The 21,929-nt window shown below is 44.3% G+C and overlaps 1 protein-coding gene across 6 annotated transcripts in view; it reads right to left on the bottom strand.

Annotated features, from left to right (window-relative positions):
• Positions 1-21,929, bottom strand: part of ACTN1 (actinin alpha 1) — a 91,123-nt gene that overhangs the window by 46,662 nt on the left and 22,532 nt on the right. For all 6 annotated transcript variants that reach the window (XM_037394382.1, XM_037394386.1, XM_037394384.1 and 3 more), the window contains exon 2: positions 964-1,078. In XM_037394382.1, the coding sequence (XP_037250279.1) occupies positions 964-1,078 (115 nt within the window). The remainder of the gene's footprint in view (positions 1-963; positions 1,079-21,929) is intronic.

Genomic DNA, 21,929 nt, shown 5'->3' with positions numbered 1-21,929 from the left:
TACAGTGACAGCGTCTGCAGGAGCTGGAAAAGGGGAAGGAAAGAAAAGGAGAGGCAGAGGGAAGGCAATCCGAGCGCTTCTATCAAGGCAATTTTATTGGAAAACGTACCAAGAAGGTCGGGAGTGCAAGTCACTGGGTTGCTATTACTGGCTCAAAAGCCATCAAAAGAAGGTCTGTGAGCATACAATCCCAGTTTCATACATACTATCTTTACCCCCCATGATGCCTCCCACAATACTTTATTAAGGTATTTATTTAATCAGCACATCAACAGGTATTACTACTTATATGAAATAATCCCTAGGAGATATCTGTCGTGTAGTAGGACATTTGTGATAGGGAGTGAAAACACATCAGACCTAACTTGTTTATGCTACTGTTTCTATTTCAGACTGGGTTTTCTGAGATTTTGCTTTTGTTTGGGACTTTTTTTTCCCCTGAAGGCTTAAGCACTGAGTTCAGATTGAAACTAGAATGGAAAAAACTTCAGTCACAGCTGAAACTGAAGGACACAGAAGACTTACAGTTTTGACTCCCTTCTTCCAATAACTACTATCCTATTCCCACTGTCATGTGGCTTTGGTATGATTTGCCAATGCAGCTTTCTCACACTTCCCAGAGCCTGCCAAGCAGTGAGAGCCATTGCTCCAGCCTTCACAGGAGGCTGCGCATTCCTGACAGGCAGAGGGGAGCAGAGAGGCAGGAGCAGGAATGCAATGGGCTGCCTGCACAAGCCATGAGGCTTGGAGTACATTCCAAAAGCACATTAATGGTCACTGCTGGAGACAAGATATTCATTAGGGGGAAATTTGTTCTGAATCAGGAAGCAGCTGTTCTTATATTCCAGCAAAGTCTGCAGCATTACAACCCTTGTTGTCCCTATTCTGTAAGAAAGGGAGAGGACAGATTTCCAAACAGAGATGCTCAGGACACTTGAGAGCACCACACAGAACCTCTCTCACCTGAAATGACTTCCAGAAGTAACATGAGTTTAAGACCATCCCTGAAATCTTCCTCTATGTTCTCAATCTGTGTCCCAGCCTTGCGGAGGTGAGAATTACACCATGCTGTAAATGTCTAAAACACAGGAAAGAAAGAAAGAGAGAGAAAAAAAAAAAAAAAAAAGAAGAGGCAGTCAGTAATCTTCCCAGAAGCCAAACAGTTCACAACCAAAGCAATGCTGCTAGATACCACGACACAGATTTAAATGCTGGTTAGGTTATCATCTTTCCACCCGCTGTCCTTGTGGAACAGAAGCGTTAGCACCTAAATATGAAAAAAAGTTGCAGGGTGTGCCCACGACAGAGGAAGTCTGAGCGAGGCAGTCACTTCAAAGCTCCAGCATGTCTGATTTTCTGGAGAGGCCCCTATGTTTTGTGTTTGGTTTAGAATACCTTGAAACTGATTTTAAGGCATGCTAAGTGCTCAGATTGCTAGGGACTCCAGTGCTGTTAAATGACATAACATAACGTGAAGGAGAACGGAAGGAAAACAGCATTCCAGATCTTCTCATCTCCGGACAGGTGCTTGATAAAAACAGGACCATCCTCCTATGGCTGCCTGCCTCTGGTTTACTCCATCCCCAGCAAACATTGCAGCCCTCAGACACTGAGGGACAGTGTGCTGAACTCCTCAGCGATACAAACCACATCCCAGTAGCGTCTGGCCCGCTGCCTCCTTTCTCACCGAGTTGCTGCTAAGCAGACCTCCCCCCGCCGCATGACTGTCCCACCTTCCCTGCCCCCTCATGTGGAGGAGTAAATGCTTTCTGAATAACGATGCTATCACTCATCTCAGCAGAAGTGCAGGTCCTAGAAAGGATAAAAGTAAGCATTACTTAGCAACACTACTGTCTAGCACAATCCCAAACTCCCACTATTTGAAAGCCTCTCGCAGCGGATCATTGCAGCCACATCAAAGATAGAAATCACAGCCAGTCTGTAATTAGTGATATTATGTACTACCAATGGAGTAATAATATGAGTTTGAAGCATGGGAGGGACTGAGGTCCAAACTACAACACAGCCAGTGACATTCAGGCTAAACAAAACTCTTTTTGGAAACTCCTTCTGACCTCAAGTGGTCAGGATAAGAGGATCTCTCATGTGATAGAAATGAATTTCACCACAACTGATGAGAAGACACATTTTTTGTGGTTGCCATCTGTTAGCCCGTGTTCTGAACAACAGGCATGTGGGGCACTGATGGGGAAGAGGACTGTCTTGTCCAAGAGATGTGATAGTAGGGATTACCTCAAAAAAAGCACCATATGAACAGCTCTGAAAAAGTAACTGCTACCAATTGATGGTCAAACGACAAAAAGCAAATATAAACCACCTCAGACACCTCTGGGTGGCATGGTCTTACACAGGTGAATCAAAGGGCCAAACCTGGAGATGCAGAAGCTGTTTGACACAAAAGCACTGTTTGAAGAGTAAATGGTAGCAACTAGTTCTTTTAAGGCAGACATGTTTGTCCAAGTGCTAACGAATGTGTTTCACAGTGTTTGAATAGGACACCAAGTAAACCCTTTGCTTTGTACAAACTGATAACCCTTCAATCACTCTTCAAATAGAAGGGTGAGGTTACTCAAAAAACCAGTGGCTCTAAAAGCTCAGTGCTACCACAAGGAAAGGAGGTCTTTCTTCCCGTCCTCTCCCAGATGTGCTCCCAGAGCCAATTCAACTCACTGACCCAGCAAAGGACTGTTTACTTCCTTTGGTAAGGCTATGTCTTCTGCTCAGTAGCGCATGGAGACAGTTCAGCACAGTCTAACAAGCCTCTCCAAGAGAAAATTTGGCATATATGGGCCAAGCAGGAGGGTGGAGTGGACCACAGCAGTCATGCCATCTTAGGCTGTTGTCTGCAGCAGAAAGGATTCAGCTGATACTGAAGCACGGCATGCCAAAAACTCAGAAGTGCTTCGCTGCTGCTTACAGCATGCACAGGGTTTCAAAAGAAAGATTACCTCAAACGGCAAAGAGCATCAGGGTTTGTTCTTATTTGTCTGGAAGCTGGGCTTCCTCTACTAACTTGCTTGCACTCATGCCGACACAACTACAAATAATGCAGCAGAATCTTTTCTTGGAAAAAGCATTGCTCAACAGCTGCCAAGCTTCCCAGTGCTGCGCTCTGGCCTTGCTCTCCTCCAGGGCTGTGGGATGGAGCAGGATAACAGTGCAGCTGTTAATACTTTCATGGCAATGGCCCTTTGGACGGACGCATGTATTGTGAAAGTCTGGGATATCTTTTTTCAACATGGTCTGGTTTCCTTCCAGAATTGGAAGCTTTAAAAAAAAGTCAGTCATTAAGCACCTTTTATTGCTTTTTATTGTTATTCCCCTGAGAAATAAAAGTGGAGTTTTTTTCAAGTAAGAGCGGTTTTATTTGAAAATGGCCCTGTATCCTAAGGACATCCTTTTGGCACTATTTTCTTCATTCCACTGCCTGTGCTGTATTATGTGAGAAGAGGTTCATTTACTTGGCTCCCCCCTTTGCAGCCAGGCTCCTTCACTCCTCTAGAGGGGCAAATGACAGCAGAGATACTTTCAGATGCTACATCATCATCCCATATCAAAGTATGAGACCAAGTTATGTCAGGAACGTTGTGGATGCCCACAAACCTCCTTCTCATATTTGGAAAGCAAGATACCTAGCGCTAGTGACCTAGGGCCAGTCACATTACAAAATCTGCACTGAATTGAGGAGGAAGCCTGAGATCTAACTCATAGGCCACAAGGCTGCACTTTTATTTCTTGTACGATTTCTCTGAAGCCATTTCCGTTTTGTTTTCCATCAGCCCAAACCTGATCAGAAAGTTCTGCTTTAAATCATGGATAATTCTGGTATAGCTCAACTGGGCATCGCTTAGCACATTTTGAGGGTGGAAAGAGGGAAACTGGGTCTAATTTTCTAAGAAAAACAGATGAAATTAAAAGAAAACCATAAATCTTCTAAACTTTGATTATAAACGGCAGGATAACCAGATCAATGAGAGTATTTTTATTGCTGTAAGAGTCACCTAGGGCTTGGTGGAAAAGTAAGTCCCAGAGCCAACACTCCAACTTCTCTGCTGGAGCCACTGCCACCACATCACAGCCTCAGACATGCTGAAGGGAGATGATTCTGAAAAACATTGCCATTAGCCATCAGCAGCAGAGCTGACACCTCAGCTCCTCAAGGACATGGACCGTGAAGGGTTAATAGATAGAGCACATGCAGTTCCCACTAGACAACTCCCAGATGTGCAGACATTTTTCTCAAGGCACCCTTCAGGTCCTACATGAACATCAATAAGCACAATACTATAAGCAGCACAACAGTGTATGGGAACAGCTACAACCAGCAGCCCAGTGTGGATGCATTAGGCTGTTTTAAAAGAAAGCGGGATTATGAATGCTTTTAATAACTGCAATGAGATTCACAAACTATATTCTTCACAGACCAATCCAGAGCAACATCCATCAAAACACAATAACCAGAAAACAGCTTTACGTTGCATTTCCTGCATATACTGCACAGGATTAAAAAGTATCTTCTTACTTCAAAGTAGTAAATTGGAAGGAGATTAACAGCTAGGAGGAGAAGGCCTGAAGACATGTGGCAGAAAAGCTGGGGGGAGCAAGAGAAGAAGGAAGAGCTGAAATTTTTGCTGTCCGCTGGGTCTTGCAATCCTGGCAATCTTGTTTGGAGCCATTTTTACTGACTTGGCTTCAAGCATCTGCACAGGATCCTTTTTGTTATTCTAGGAAACCTACCAAAACCACCCACTCACCCCATCCACCTTCTGGGCAACACAGAGCTGCTCCTCCCGATGCCCTGAGTCACAGCTAGCAGTGGCAACTGGCTTGGGGTGGCTAGTAAGCCCTGCTGTGCTGCCCACCACCAGCAAACAAGCTTTCAAAAGTGGAAAGGGCTGCTGAGGGCAACCAGTGGTCCTTCTGGCACAGGCCCAGCCCTGAGCACAGCCAGACAGAAAAAACCCCACCTGTTGTTTGCTGGGTGAGGTGAGGTTATGGTATCTCATGGTATGGTACCTCACCCCAACTTATGGTATCTCATTTCTGCCCCCCAGTTTGGAGGGCAGAAACACACTGCCAGGAGGGAAGCACAGTCTCCTCAGTCACAAGCTCAAACCACTACTCTGAGACAGCAGATGTGCTTCCTTGCTGCCTGCAGATGCAGAAGCCTGGATATTATTCTCCTGATTACCTCTAGCTCCTTGTCCCAAAGACGAGGAAACAAATACTCTGCTAATCCTGAGGCTTATGGAAATTTCACAGAGCTGGAAAACTACTTATAAATAACAGCACAAAAACATTCCATCAACTGGATTTTCTTTATACAAATCTCACACCATAAATTTGCTATGGTAACTGCACAAGAGGTGCAAACAGAGCTGGGTTTCTTGTCCCTTTGATCTTTCCATATATTGCATTCTTACTTTCATTTTTGGACACAACAGATCGCCAGGACCCCCCTGCAGATCTGCCTCTTATTCAGTATTCACAGTGGAGGATGCCCGATGAAGGAGCTTGTGTGTGTTTGCATGTACATCCAGGTATTGCTCACCACTGCTTTCTGCGCCCCCCACTCCCATCTAACTGTGATTTGTAGCTTCCTTTTTTTACACCCCAGCTTCATCAGTAAGATCCCTCACACTAAGATCACGTCTTGCTATTTGTGTTCTGGGTGCTGTACAAACAATAGGACCTTTGTATTCTACCACAACATAACTTGTCAGATAATAAAAAGAATAACAAGTGTTACTAAAAGCAAGTAAATAGATTAACTGTTCTACTGCATATGAGGCAGGTTTGCTGCTGGGTAACCTCTACAAGCCTCCCTACTTACTTACTTAAACAGGCACCACATCCTTTTTCTGACACACCGTGAAAAGTCCCTGCTTCTTCAGAGTTCACTGTATTAACCCTTGCCCAGGCATGAGTTCACTAAAAACAACAGTTAGGTGATTGCTGGAGGTCCCGCAACCAAAGCTCTAATGAGATACCATCTTCAGCTGGCTCCTTCCAGTCCTGCCAATGGCAAACCTACCTTTGGGTCCCCCTGTATTCCACATGCACTCTCTGGTACCCTTTGCACTTCCCAAACTTTTGCTTTTGTTTCTGAAGGCCAATAACCTTTCCTCTTCACACTATCCTTTACAAATTCAGTACCTTTCTGGTACCAAAGTGGCTCAGGCAACGTTCCTGAAACCTGGGGAAGTGGACGGTAAGTCAGCATTTTGAAGTTTAAAGAATGCTTCTGCCTGGAAAGAAGCCGTGCCATGACACCGCTCACATCTAGAGGGTTCTTTGCTGCAAGAAAACAGTCATAAGGCACTTCAGCTGCTGAACAATTTTAGCAATGTAAATGTTGAAGCTACCGCAACTATATAAATAACAGATATTAAAAAAAAAAATAAATGGGCAGTTTTGTTTCTTTGTGGCTGCGACAGTGACATTACAGCTTTATCTGACCTTTCCAGATGCTCTTTACTTCTCTCCCTGCTAAATCACTCTTCCATGCAGCCCTGCTTTCCATGGGTGAGTGTAAACTTTCTGACACAGCCAAGAGACTGCGGTATTCGTCTAACAGCCCTGGAGAAGCTGTAATTGAGCCAGAGCAGTGCTGCTTGCCTCCTTTCTGACAGGAGAAAGGTCTGGCTTAAGAAACCAAAGAAAGAATTCACTGGAGCACTGCCCCTCCTGAACACCACCAGTGCACTCAAAGAGAGGCAGTGTTCACAGCCACCAGGGCACCCTCCTTTGCATTTATGCTGGGGGATGAATTTTAAGCAAGTATTTCAACACTGCTCTGCTGTTGAGATGCATCCACAAAGGTTTGGCTCCTGTTACAAAGGGGATGGAGCTGCTAGCACACAAATGAGGCCCAGTAGCACAGCTTTACACTGTCTGCACATGTGCTCTGCAAAGTGAGGTCTTGAACAGGCTGAAAGCTGTGGGTGCTGGCCCACACTTTGTTCTAGCGTTGTAGGGGAAAAGACAGGCAGACTCCCTTTCGAGTGACCAAAAAAAGAAAGTAGGATATTCAAACAATACATCAGGCACAGCTGGAAAACAAAATCAATTTACCCAGCTGCAAGTGCTGCTCTTCTGCTAGTCATGTGTTCAGAGGAGTGCACCTGGGCTTCTGACCACTCGGCCAGGCTGCATTCCCTGCCTGGCCTGAAAGCCAACTCTCCACAGTGCCTGCTCACTACAACACCATGCATTACAGGACTGCTGAGCCAGATCTGCTAATTCTTGCAACAAATTCTGCAGCTGGTTCCACACTGCAAGGAATTTTGTTTAAATGAAATTATCTGGAACATCAACTGAAGCACTCTGCTAATAATGACTAACAGTTTATGAAAAGCAAGCAGAAAACTGCTGCACACGCAGGGTTTTCTAAGCAACAGAATTAGTGATAAAGCAGTTCCAGCTGCCCCAAAATGGGTCCTTTCCACCTTGGTAGTCTGGGAGCTGAATATACTGTATCAGGTAAGGAGGATGCTAACCCACAGTCACCACAAATCTCTCTCTTGCTCCTTGAACACACAGACTAGGCCATCATTAGCTTATTAATCAGAAGTGTTTGGACCGAAAGGCTGGACAGGCCATGAAACAAATCTCAACCGTACAGTCCAATTTTCCCTGCACTCAGCACGAATTCATTAAAAGCATTAACCCCCTGGGTATCATGTGATTTTCCCCTTCCTGGTGCTATTGCTCTGACAGTTTCTGTGGCATCATCTTCTCAGAATCCTCCTGTCACACCTTAAAGCACTTGGAAGAATTGCAGGGGTCTCATGGGTGGCTGCTTGTCGGCTTTCCTAAACTCAACACCGACTCAAAAGACAGACTTGGTTGTGGCTTCTTTTCCTGTCCAAGGCTGTGGTATAAGCTGACAAGGAGGTGCTCAGTTAATTAGGGAGTAATTGCAAAGTACTCCTGGATGCTGTCAACACCTTGGCACAAGAAAGGCTGTGGCTGGACAAGAAGGATCATGCCAACAACCCTAGTGAAGAAAGCTGGGTGTTGAAAGGGCCCTTCATGAAGTACAACTGTGACCAGATAAGCCAGAACACAGTCTCCTGGCCCACTGAATAGTTTCTGTGCCCACAGGCTGCAAGTGACAGAAGCCTTACCCACATACATGTCAGTGGTTTTCAGCTGCGATGTGGGAAGTGCAGCCCTACAGCCCTCACCTCTACATACATATCTTGGTTTACTCCTTGGTGTACTTGGATGTCTGCTAAGATGCCCAAAAATACTCACAAATGGATGTCCTCTCCCCACAGAGGAGCTCTAGGGATTGGAGATCCTCTACACAAACTTCATCACAAGTCCAGGGAGGCGCAAAAAGTGCCTTTTGCTTGAATGTGAATTAAGAGATCAGTCAAAATTTGCCATAACCTCCAATTTCATCTTCTAACCTGAAATACCTCCACTGCATGTTGCTTTGCATTTGAACCTAACAATTTTGAAAAGAAGAAAGGCATTTGATAAACCCTTTCAGTATTTACTCTTCAAGCCTGCTCTCCAGGACACGGGACTGGTTTAAAGAAATTGGTTTGTGTTGAAGAGTCACACTATCATCAGCTGACCTTTAAAGAATTATAGACACGATGGTCAACAAGACCAACACTGCACAAAGAAGAGCTTTGCATTCCAATGCAGTTGGCCAAAGGAATGAAATGGATATTCAGAAGGCATCATTACAGAAACTCACAGCACTAATTCACCACCTCCACAAAAGGAGTTTAGTACTACTAGCATCAGTGGTAATGTCCTGTTCTGGTTTAATTGCAGCTGCTGAGTCCAAAGTGTAGCTGAAAGATGAAATATAGCCCACGCTGCTTCTAAAGTACTACATCCTGAAAACGGGGGGTATCATTACATTATATTGTGTATTATCAGCATCCACCTAAAGAACCATTTGGTGGCTGCATAAGGAAATACCAAGGCTGAAAAGGAAAACTCTAAGTTTCCTCACGTTTGATACAGCCCCTGCAACTTGGAAACACAGAGTTCAGTCACTGCTTCTTAGCCACTTCCCAAAACCTGTCTCCACAGCTCTGGATGAGAACATCATCACAGCAGTAAGAGCTCCTGGCCAAACTAACTGCATAAGCCAGGCTGGATCCCACTGGGATGTGAAGTTCACCACCAAAGCCTATCCTTGTCCAGAGGTGCTAGGAACCATTACATAGGGAAAATAAAACCAAACTAAAAAAGTAAATTCAGTGTAGAAGTTTTCATTTTTGCTCAGTGGACTACAGTTCTCAACATCTTACACAATTTTTAATTCTCCTCTCCTGGAAGACAGAGGAAGAAAAAGGCAGAGTTCCTTCCACGTTGGTTTTCTGCTGGCATGGTATTAACTGCTTTGGAGTCAGAACAATCCCTTTTACTAGCTAATAACAGGCTAAAGTGGTGAGGGCAGAAATCTCAATCCAGCACACTTCCTGTCCCACACAGGGTAAATATTTGTTCTTCTCTACATTTGTGCCTCTGGAGCCTTTAACTCCATTTCTGCTACAGCATTCATTATTTCAGGAAGAATCTGCTTCTGGCATTTGAAAGCTACTGACCATTAAGTCAATGAGTTGGCTGGCATTTCAGATCAGTAAAGTACAAGCTCTCTTTATCCCAGAGTTACCAGGAAGCACTAATAACGAAGAACTTACAAGAAGTCTTCAGACATGCAAAAACCATGCAAAAAACTATACAAGACAACCAACTGGCTAGTATATAAAAGTACAGTCTTTTATAGTTTATTGTGAAGCTCAGGCTAGCAAGACTTCATTATACTCTTCTCTCTCCTAAGAAATCAGTTCATAAATGTCAATTTGTTTCAAGCTGTCTCGTAACAAAAATTAAACAGAGCCTATCTCTGCACTTTATATGCTGAGCTTCCCAAATACTTTATAGCATTTTAAAACATACTGGAAGAAATCATTTTACTGAGTACTAGGATGCAACTATTTACGGACTGAAAAGTGGCAACAAACCACTGAAAGCAAGACTGTTTGATCCATGAAGGTTGAACGGCAAATGTCCAGCACAGGACTGGGCCAGGACACCAGGATGAAAGCCTTCATGAGCAGCCTTATGTCCCTGATGGCAGGCCTGCACTTTACACCCCACCACCCAGCCAGACTCTCTCAGAGGGTTTATTCAGACCCAGTACCAATTTCATGGTGAAGCGTGACCCACTTGATCCAGGGAAAAGGCTGGGGGGTGGGGGGGAGACAGCAAACACCTAGTACTGCCACACAAATCAGGCCATGTGGACCACCTCCAGCTCTGGCTTGCCTGAGAGCACGGGACAAAGGCACAAGACTTCTTCCAACTCAAAGCAGGGCAGGAAAGCACCCTCCCTCCCATGCACTCCCATTGCTCCACAGGCAGACATTAACACAACTGCTCTGCTGAAGATCTGTCTCCTGCTTCTGCTCTCATGGGGCAGGGCGGGGGTCACCAGTTTACAGGACGTCCACAAAGCCAGCAGTGCAGGAGCCGATCTGGCCAAAAGCCCATCTGCAGCGTAGGTTCAGAGACGTGTAGCACTGCCCAGAGCAGTCATCTCCACCTCACACACTGCTGTCCTGAGGAGCTGCTGCCTTCAGCTTCCTGGCAGGATTCACAGGTGTTGCTCTGTGGCTCTTCCTCAGCTGTTTACTTTGCTGATGAAGGGGAAGGGAGGAAGGGGAAGCTTCATTTATCCAGGCTTTCTAAATACAGAGCTAAGTAAACAGGCTGAATAATTGAAACAACTTAATGCATTTGCGTGCTGCTCTGTATGAATGCTGCAAAATTAGCACAAAGCACTGCCACAGGCTTTTCAGGCTGCAGAACTTTAGTGACTCTGCAGCTCTAGGAAACAAAAAATTTGAAATAATCTGGTTTTATAAGGGATGATGGCAAGTATCCTGACTAAAAGAATCTATAGCTGCATTTTGAGTGAGAAAGGGACTCCAAAGCAGTGTTTGGCATGAAGCCTGAGAGGTCCCTGACAAAGAGCAAGGAATCAGGATACCTGTGTCCAACAGAATTTCTGAAGGCTACGTATTTGGGCTTCATTCCCATCACTGGTGACACAAACTCTTAGCTAAAACATACAGAAAGAAAATAAGACTTCTGGATACATTTGTCCCTTTGACCATAATCACTGTCCCTGACTCAATGTGCTGTCAATGCTCAGAGCTCTCACGTTCACTTGCGGCTGTGAAGCGCATCAGTCCCAGCTTCAGAGGATTCACCTTTTAGAAAAGGTCTGCAATTGTTAAGATCATTCATTTAATACAGGATTTTCCAAAATTAAAGAAATAGCTCCTGGGACAAGATGAGTATAGAAGTAAGGGCCCTGAAGATGGGTTGAGATGGCACTTTCAGTATGAGGCTTCGAGATGAGGGTGGAGACAGTGCATCTCAGAACATCGAGGTGGCGTTAGTCAGGGTGGTTGGCAGTGGTCTCAGCACACCCACAACCTACCTCTTGTCATGTTCTTTACTAAGATCATAGGAAACTAAAGAGATTTATTAATAAAAAAAAAAAAGACTGACCCTATCTGATAAAAGCAAAACACAGTTCACAATCCCTACAAGCTATGTAACTGTCCAAACAGCAGTCTCCTAGGTGAGATCACAGGACTGATCCCCTCACACTCTCCAGTGTTTGGTACTATCATGTTATGTTTTGGTGCCATCACCTTGTTCTCAAAAGTAACATCCTGCTGCCATGGTGCAATTTGCTCTAGCTTGGCCCATGCAGTTAGTGCTGGCAGCCTAACCGGAGGGGAAACAGCAAAACTGTGGTTGTGTATAGCAGATTACTCCTAAGCGAGAGAGGCAGCACAAACAAGAGCAAGAAAGCATTTATTTGAAAATGTAATGAGCAGACAGTTGGCATCAGGGGCTGATAGAGTTGAGAGCTGACATCTGACAGTGGAGAGACGAGAAAAATTGAAGAGGCAACATGGGGCCTTGAAAACAAAGATGGGTACCTCGTATTTAACAAGGTGAAGAAAGGGTGCTACTGGAGAGACATGAACTAAAGGGCATATTTGTAAGTGATGGGTGACAAAAATTATCACTGCAGGTGTTTGGGTGAGCATTATTGGATTGCTTCACTGAGGACAGGAAAAAAAAAAGGATGTTGCCATTAATCAGACAAAAGATAATTGAGAGCCTGTGTGGGAGCTGTATGGAAGATCCATCAGCCATTCTGGAGGGAAATGAAATGTCAGCTCAGAGTAGGGAATGTCACATCTATTGTTGGATGAAAGGATTTAACTGATCTGGGTATAGGAGAGATATTGAATGTTTACTTAAAGGCACTACAAAAAAAGTCCCACTGCTAATCTACATGAGCAGTTAATGCCTTCTAAAAGACAAAATACACAACTGAGCCTCAGGAAGTTTGAACAGGGACCACCCCAGTGTGCCTTCTCTCTCCCACCTCCACTGCTGCAACCCAGACCAATGGAGAGATGGTGAGATGGAGAAGCTCCTCTACCTACCCCTAAGTAGGTGTGCCCCTTTCATTCACACACACAGCAGCAGTTGTCACTTTTTACTGCTGTTATCTCTGAGAAGCCAGAACAGATAATAGGGATTGTTCTGCGATCTGCACCTTCTCATGCATGAAGAGAAGTAGGTCCTTACTGTGGCACAAGCTTGCCAGCGTGTCCACTACGTGTCTCATTGAACCTGCAGGCCTTCAACAGAGCACAGACAAGTTATGTCAGGATGATCATCCTCAGTGAATTACTGGGAGTTGACCACAGGCATCTCTCCTAGGCTGTAACTGTTAGGTGGGCACACACGTTTGTACAGCTGTAGGTTCAACAGTGTTTTCAGTTATAGTTTAAATATCCAGCACATTGAACAGCTACCACCACCACAAATTCATATCTATCAGTGTCTGCATGTCCTGTGGTTGTGGGGAAGGGTATTTATTAAGGTAACAGTCATATTTAAAATTGAATAGCATTGTGACTTATTTTTAATTGGATACTGAAAGTGCTAAAGCTACTGTGGGTGGTGAGATAATGAAGATTGTCTTTTCTGGGATCTTAAGACATATTCCTTGCTGAGGTATGAATGTGTCATCTAAAAGCTAGGATAAAACAGGATTTAAACTGTCTACACTAGCACTGAGGAGCAAGCTATTTCTCAGCGTGCATCACAGCCCAAGGAGTGGTCTAATTAGTGAGCATCCTCACAGGCCCTAAGGCATCTGCATGCCACTGCAAGTTTTTAACACCACCTTAACACCACAGGCACTGCAAGTGATGGGATTTTGTATGTTCATTCAGCATATATAGCCCTGACTGGTGCTGAGATGTGCTTTGAGGAATCTGTGCCAAGTCTGTGGGTACACCTGGACAGCACAGTGAAAACCAGAGTAGAGGTGTCTGAGCCAAGGTACCAGAAACAGTGATAGTACGAAAACACGGCTTGGCAAGGGCTATCCAACGAAGGAGCTGTACCAGAGGTCCACAGCACAGCCCATCTGCAGAGATTAGTACATAGAAAGCATGGGAACAGAGGCTGCGTACTGCAGTGGAGCAAAGAAGCAGAGGAGGTCAGGTCAGGTCTTGCCAGCAGGTGTGTTCAGACCAGGATGGAGATCTTTTAAAGCAAAGTATGAAAAAAAGGCAGTTGAAGATTAAAAGTTATGATAGGAGATAATTACAGCAGGAGCTTTGTTACAGACTGCTGTGGTTCACCGTTTCAGACACCCCAAGAGAGCAGCAACTGCATTAAGAGAGACAGAGGCAATGCTGGCTCAGCCAACAGAACACCTGGCTGAAGGGAGCACAGCACTTCTCTGCTTCTCCCCATTTGCTGTCTTTGCTCCAAACTCATACTCCATTGCCCTGCCCATAGCCACCAAGACTCCAGACCGGGAAACTAAGCAGAATATGACCTAACTTAAGGGGATGTCTTTAAAGTCTTTAAAGACTTTCTCGATCTTATGACCAAAACCTCATATTTTTATCTAATCTGACCTTAATTATTTTGTTTGTCTTGAAACTGTTTATGCAGTTTATCAAAGCAAGAAACTCTCTCTAAAAGAAGTCAGATGTGCAACTGTTATCAAGGATTAAAAGGAAAAGAGCAACACTCAAGTCTGGTTGGTTTTTTTGGTGTTTTTTTTTTTCTTCCTTTGATCTTTTTTTCAAACTAAACCATTAGGAAAAGCAGTTTCAGTTCTAGGTAGCACAGTAGCTCTGAGCTAGTATCTATTGGTATCAATTATTCTTTAAAAAACTCATGCTGTGGTTTTACAGTCTAGTTTTCCAGAACTTTTATGAAAAGGAAGAAAGGAAGTGAAGCTTAAAGACATATGCACCAGGGATCTGCAATACTTTGGGAGGGTGTTGAGCCTGTTAGAGCAGCTGCCCTAGGTGAAGCCTGGGAAACACAGTCAGCAAACTTTCTGGACTTGACCCAAAGGCTACCAAAGAGAATGTTTCAACTGACTGCAGGCGGCTGGGATCAGGCCCTGCACTGTGGGGGACAGCAGCAGAACGACAGAAAGTCTGGTGACTCCAACCAAGTCAAAAGGAGCCGTAAGGAACTGCTGCGTTATTTCAAAGCAGACACGCGGAACACTTTGCCAGACACTAACGGGAAAAATTTGATCTCTTTTTAAACTTAGCAGCAAAATTTTCACTGTCCTGATGACAGGAAAACCTAAAGGAACATGGGGGGAACCACACTGCAGAAAGAGCTGGGAGGAAAACACTGCTACCAGCCAAGTTCAGCCCATCAGGAAGTGTTTGCTGTTTCTGCTTTTCTGCCTCAGAGAGCTGAAGGCTTCAGACAACGTTCTCCGAGAAACAGGAGCACAAGGGGATGGGCAGGGAGACAAGCCCCAGCATCAATGCCCTCGGCAGATGGATATGCCCATTGACTGGTGAGGCCTTGGGGACCAGCCCAGGATCACCTTCTGTAAACGCTCTACTCTTCAGTCACCCTCTGGAAAGACACGAGAAGCCCAAATGTAACCTAGATTAGTAACACCACACTACTGTATCTGGCTGGGGAAATTCACTTGGCAGGGTAGTCAGGAAAGCCTATGAATAATCTGAAGGCAGGAGCTGTAACAACTCCAGTGACTGAGGACAGAGTGTGATTTAAGTCCTAGCCACAGACACGTTCACATTCTTGCATTTGCTCATTTCTAGGAGATGAGGTCAAAGAGCTCACCACAAGAGAGGATGGATGATGTAAACTGGATGGTGAGTGCCAGCACTAGATTTTTAATTTTTTTTCCCCACTGTGCTCTGCACACACCCAGAGCTTTTCCATTTATAGGAAAGGCCATTGGTACAAAAGGTGCCTGCTTCAGCGGGCCAGGAGGCGGCATCACACTGGGTATAAAAAAGTTTGCACTGTTTCCAAAGCTCAGCACTCCCAGTTAAGGGATGAGAGGAAAAACACCCCAATCTTTTCCCTCTCTAAGGAGGAGCTTTCAGGTAGGCAGAGAACTGGAAGAGAGATCTGAGGAGAAAAAGCAGGTACTTTCATCAAGGAAAATGAATACACCTTTGAGTTAATGGTGTGTTAGCTATTTTCAATAAAAAGCGCCAGATATCCATTTTTTTGACCAGCTTTAGGCAGGAAGAAAGAGGATTGGGACAATTCTTATTTGCCATGTCAAATGTCCCAAGATGCTGTGCATTAATGCAAGCATTATCTTGGGAAAAAGAGAAGAAAGAAGAGCAAAATCCCACTGGAAACAAAGTTAAAATTAAATTTTCTTCAGACATTTCTACATTACTTAACAATTGAAGTTGTTAAGATCTTCCCTTCCTTTCTGTAGCTCCACTTCAACCCTAACCATACTTCCAGCTACACTCTGACTAAATCGTGAGCGTTCCCAACCAACTGCTGCAAATTTCACCTTTTTAGAAAAGTGTGAGTGAGTTTCAGGATAGCTCTGACAATTTGAAATATTAGTTAGAGTGAATCAGACATCTTTTTCCTGCTCTATAGAAAAGGGCCTGTTTTCAGCAAGGGCACATATAATAAGAGGAATACTCTGTCAGAAGTTGCAGGATTTTGCTTTGGCAGAGGAACTGTGATGCCTTTCAGGAGATGTAGTTCAGATGCCTCAAGCTCCCTTTTTATTCTACTGTGCAGAAATATTATGTTAATTTAATGGCATCTTCCACAATAAGCTACCAAATAGAATGGTACTTTACAGGAGTCTGATGTGTGTAAATCATGGGAGATGCAATTCCCTTTGGAAACCGCCTCACAGATACATTTGGGTATGCAGCTAATAGTTCCGTTGTATTTTGCAGAAGGAAAAGGAAGCTGGCCAAAATATTGGGATTTCCAGTATTTGGGGGGGGGGGGGGGGTGGGGTGGTGTTAAAAAATAATCCAGAAGAACCAACAAAATCCAAACAAACAAGTTACCCCAGTATCGCTTTTGCCCCACTGAAAACATACTTTTCACTTTAAAAAAAACCAAACAAACAGCAACAACAAAAAAAGTGTTGTATACTACAGTTAAAGACTATATGCATTTTGGTCAAAGAACATTTCCAACAGTTTGAGAAGGACTGGCTCCTTGCAGTAAATGCTGAACATCCCCCTAGCTACCAGTGTTTCCCAAAGCATTATCAAGAAAACAGGGCACACACACAGTGCTGCCAGTTTTGCCATCAACCATGCAGTTAAGTGTAGAAAAGGTATTTTCTCCCTGCTGCTAGCAGGTTGCCCCTAGGTGGACAGTCACTGGGAAATGAACATAGCAGTTTGAAAGATGGTAGTTGGTTGGAAGAGGATGGCAGAGAGCCAAGGGTAGAGTTTAACTTATGATTCATGTGTAGGGAAATGCATTCAGTTACAAAAGATGACTGGTAGTTGAGGGGAACTGATTTGAATGGAGTCAGGCAAAGATTGTTATTTGCCTTTGCTGCTGTTTAAAGAGAAGGGATGATGAAAATCCCAAGATGAGAAATGCGTCTGATTCTTCCTAGGTCAGGAGGAAGAAAAAGGGGAGGTGGGGACCAGTTTTGTGTTTTCTTGGATGAGGGAATTTGTGGAAATAGCTGGGGTAAGAGTTTATTTGTGTTACAAGCTTTAATCTCAGTCTGGCAGTGGTGGCAACAGGCTTTGGTCCAGCAGCAGCTGGAGAAAATGACCATATGAAAAATCTGTATTATATATGAACATAAATCCAGAATTTTCCATTCCTCTTCCTTCTGCCTGGAAGCATATGGCATCTATTCCCAAAAGTTTCAAATAGCAGACACTGAAACGATCACCAGCCCTGTGGTGATTAGGAATTATTTTTTCTCAGCTCTAGGACTAGAAAAAAATTGTATTTTATCCTTCAACACAATGAAATCTTGCAATACAATTATCTTATTACTGAATTCACAATTTTTAACATCCCTGCCTGCCAAACAGAGCACAGGAGCTCACTGCTGAGTCCAGTGACTGTACTTTTACATCATATGTGACTGGAGGTGTGCAGTCCTCAGGGAGATACACTGATACAGGATGCACAAGCTACTGGTGGAAGGGGGCATTTGCATGGGTTACCACAGACCTGTGCATAGCACCACCTCTGCAAAGCTCTACTGCTTTCTGACAAGTAGGTCGCTCCATTAATGTTACTATGTTCAGGTTTCCTTTTGGCACTCAGTTCTGCTGAAACTGCTCAGAGACCACAAACCACGTTTTAATAAACAACACAGACACACACACGAAAATTCCACCACAACTAAAATCCAGCCATCCTTCTGCTCTTTCCACCTCCCACGCTGAGCTTCAACCTTGCATTTGGAACAAGTCAGAAGTGACCGGCACTGTTCAAAGCATTACAACAGCCAGGACACAGATGCATCAGCAATTTTATAGTCTTTGTAGGTAGCCACCAGTCACTGTCCACATAAATTCATAATCGGGGGACTATTTGCCTCCATTTCTAGGCTGAGCAAAATGGGAAGCAGCCAGGACAGTGAGTGTTGTTGGAGAGCCCTGGAAGACAGAGTGCTGTGCTTAGACGCTTCAGACCCAACAGGGCACCTCTCCACTCTGCTCAGCAGCCGAGATTAGTTAAGGAGGCCAAAGGGAGGACATGAGGGTAGCTGCAAGGCATACCCTGAACTCCGAGTCCCCCAGAAACAAACAGCTTGAGCACCCTCCTCGCTACACACCAGAGAGCTTCACTGTAAACACACCCTCTACTGAAGCAGAGAGCAGTAATATAAACCAGATGCTGCAGGGAATTTTTCCCCTCTTCGTCTGCTCTAAATTTAAATACTGAGCTCTTCTTTTGCCAGTTTGTTCTTAAAGGGCCCGTGTGCCGCTCTTCATCTCTATCCCACTTGTCTGAATTTAACAGAGAACTTGGCAGCTCTCCACATGCTGCAACCACCCAGGGAAGCATGTGTTCTTCATGAAGTCTTGAAGGCTGAGACCTGGCTTTGTAACTACTGTGACAGGAGCCCTCAGAGGTCCTCTGTCTGTTTACCTGGGCACAAAGGGAAGTCTTGCAAGTGAAATCATGGCACAAAAGCACTGCCTGTTTCTCTGGCCATATGAATGTTAGTTAACGGATTAATGCCGTGGCAGCCATCCACCGCGGCTCTTCCAAGCTGAGGGAGGAAGGAAGGGAGAGGTGCCATGCAAGATACACTACGCAAGCTGGGTGTCTCATTGTAGCACATACTGCCTACTTACTCAACAGGACACATCATCGTATTTCAGCATTGTGCTGTGGCTACATCTAAATTTAGGCAAGGATTTCTGGGCTCAAGACTTGCAAAGCTGTAAGAGCAAAAGTGTTAAAGACGGCCTGACATGCAATGGGCTGTTAACATTGCAGTACACAGAGATAACTGCACACCATCCAGTGCAGCAGAAGCACGCTAGCAGCAGTGTAACTGCACACTGCATAACCATGTTTCCCAAAAGCTGTTTTTTCCAGCTTTAACAAGAGGGCAGGCTCAAAAACCACCTCACCCACAGTTTTTAAGGAGACTCTACCCAGCCCCACTGCTGCCCATTGCTACTCCATTGAAAGTGACAGCAAGAACAAGTGTGCCTGAACAACATCTGCTCCATCTCTAGGTCTAAAGTCTTTAAAACCACATGTGAGCCCTATAAAAATCCACCCATCCTTGACACATATCCTACTCCAGGTCTTTATCTTCTGAAGAGAAATGTGGTAGAGTCAACACAGGAACTTAATTCCTACCTCATGCATGACAAAGAATTGCACTTATCTTTCAAAAATTGTACCAGACCCGAATCAACACAAAGAAAGTCCCGTCAAGAAGCCAGTATACAGTGCCAAGAGCAATCCACTAGCCTTCTATGTTAGGTGACTAAAATTAGTATGCCATTACAGGCCTTGCCTCCCAGGCAGAGTCATGAAAATCCATTACTCAAGGTCTCATTGCAAAGGGCAGTGGGAAGATGACACCCTAGGAGCACTGCCCCTCCAGACAACAGGCTCCACTGCATTACCACCATCACACTCCGATGGGCTGCTAACATAGTACAGCTGAACTGACTGCACCTGCCATAGGCGTTAAGTCAACACCATCTTCCCAGTGAAGATTTTAAGTGACCATGGCTAACCATTAAAATGGCATCAAGTTTAAACATCACTGAGGCTATGTCTCTGACCCCCCTCCCTTTATTAAGCTATCAAAGCCCACAGCTGCTTTGGTTATCAGTGGGGCTTTTTTTGCCCAGGAAGGTACTTTAGCCTCCTAGCACCACTAACCATCGGCCAGCCTTGGTAACTCAAACAAATCACTAACAACATAACAGGCAACGTGGCGTTCTTGAAAGATGCAAAGTAACCCTAGTGCACCCTTTCCTAGGTACTGTTGTACTTCGCCGTTATCGTAACGTCATTGACCCTTCAAAGGCAAACAGCCACAGGCCAAGAGGGATGTTCTCTCCTGGAATATAAACTAACTACTAAAGATAGAAAATGAAAGCATAAAGTGGCCAGTCTCCATCATGGAGAGAACTAAGTGGGGGGGTTACACAACATGTCATAGAAGCACAAATATCACCTGATGCAATTATCAGTGACAGTGAAAAATAAGATGATCATTAAGGTGAAAACATATTTTGACTTATAAAGCCTAGCTGTGAAGAACTAGATCTAATCAAAGCAGGTGAGCAACACAATCACAAAAAAAGTTACCGATGATAAATCCTCACAGAATCAGTTGTATTGGACTACTCAAACATCTTATTGGATCCTAAATGAATTCAAAATAAACCAGGACAAAACAGCGAAGAGCCCTGAACAGCTCACTAGCTCATTTGTTTAATGCACAGCAATACCCTAGAAGTGAGACTGCAAATACAGGTGAGGAAGGAATGGGACAAACAACAATTATGGACATTACAGTAACAGCTCACCACACCATGCTGCACCTGCACACAGAACACAGTCGGGTCCTGAATCTGCACAACAAGAAAGCAGGAACAAAACATTTTTGCAAGCAAACTCCTTAGATCATCTGAGATGTTCAACTTACTTCTGCTTTACAGTTCAGTAGGGAAGAGCAGAATATAATTATGCAGCAATTGTTTAATACATCTACAGTAGATTTCATGTTGTGTTTGACTTAGATGAAGGTCAGATCGATACTATGTGGCTTACGGTTGTTTAGCTTTTTTGAGGCAATACAAAGTAAATCTCCCCTTTCCTGCCCCTCCCTTGCCACTCTTGAAAAAGACATTGTCAAGCTACAGAAATAATTGTTGAAATCTAGACTTTCTGTGGACATTGTGGTTGAGTATTAACTACCAGTGAGAAATGCCACCAACAGTAGCAGCTGAGGGTAGCATGGGGAGGTGCCCTTCTCTCATACACAGAAGTGAAACCATTCAAAGGATGGGGTGCTTTTCACCTTGTCTACTGCAAGTTTTGAAATAAGTCTTAGAAAGATAGTCATTTCAGGTGGGTAACAAAACTGAGCTGCTTCAAAAGGCAGTGCTTCAGCACCCCCTGTAAAACACAGCATCAAAACCACTGTGAACCATCACATTATTTGCCTAAGCTGAGCATGCATGCAAACACATCTCTAACCTATATCCTTCCTTAGCTTTTTTTTCTAGTAAGCACTAATCTCATCTGAAATGTATATTTTTTTTTTAGCTACAAGGTCCCCAACTTGCATATGTTTTCTCTAAACTCTTAGATGTGGCTCCTGACCACAGGAAACAATCTGTGGTCTAGCCTGTCAGGAAGAACCAAGTACAAGGATGTCCGCTGCTTTGCGCTTGCACACAGGTACCTGTGAACCACTGATTTTACCTAGAAATTCTCTAGGACACGGGCTCATCTTGTTTTCTGTGATGCATGAAACACTATGCTGCACAAATTAATGGCCAGTAAACCTCTGCACTTAATGGTTTTCAAAACAGGGGGCACCCATTAAAAACTGTGGAAGTGCTCTAGAGCAGTGTTCCCAAGCTACCACAGAAGTCCATCACCCTGGGGCCCTGGCACAGCAGAACTGGGATTTTTTTCCCCCAGGACCAGATGAAACCTCTAATCCCATGTAATTTTCTGAATGGCATTTCTAAAAAAAAAAAAAATTTAAAAAATCAAGTATCTGTTTCTTTGGTAAATGGCATGGGATTTATTCAACCCGAGTCTCATAAATTTCCAAACAGTTTAGAGCTTACTGTGGCAATTTTGGAAAAGCCTACAGACCTAAGCCATATGCTGGCAGTAGACTGAAGCTGAACTCATTGAGATGCTTCCCATGATTGCCAATAGGAAAGGTGTTCCCCACAGGACCTGAGCACCGTTCTGCACCCTGGATTTGCATCATCTCACAACCTTTTAAGTTCTTTGCTAACGCCTCAATTTAGGCTACATGGGATTTTTCTCAATTCTGGAAAAATCACCTCGAG

This window comes from Falco rusticolus, chromosome 7 (assembly GCF_015220075.1).
Source record: "Falco rusticolus isolate bFalRus1 chromosome 7, bFalRus1.pri, whole genome shotgun sequence".
In the NCBI taxonomy this organism is placed as follows: Eukaryota; Metazoa; Chordata; class Aves; order Falconiformes; family Falconidae; genus Falco; species Falco rusticolus.
Note: the sequence above shows the minus strand (reverse complement) of the source record. Positions and strands in the feature narration are given on the sequence as shown.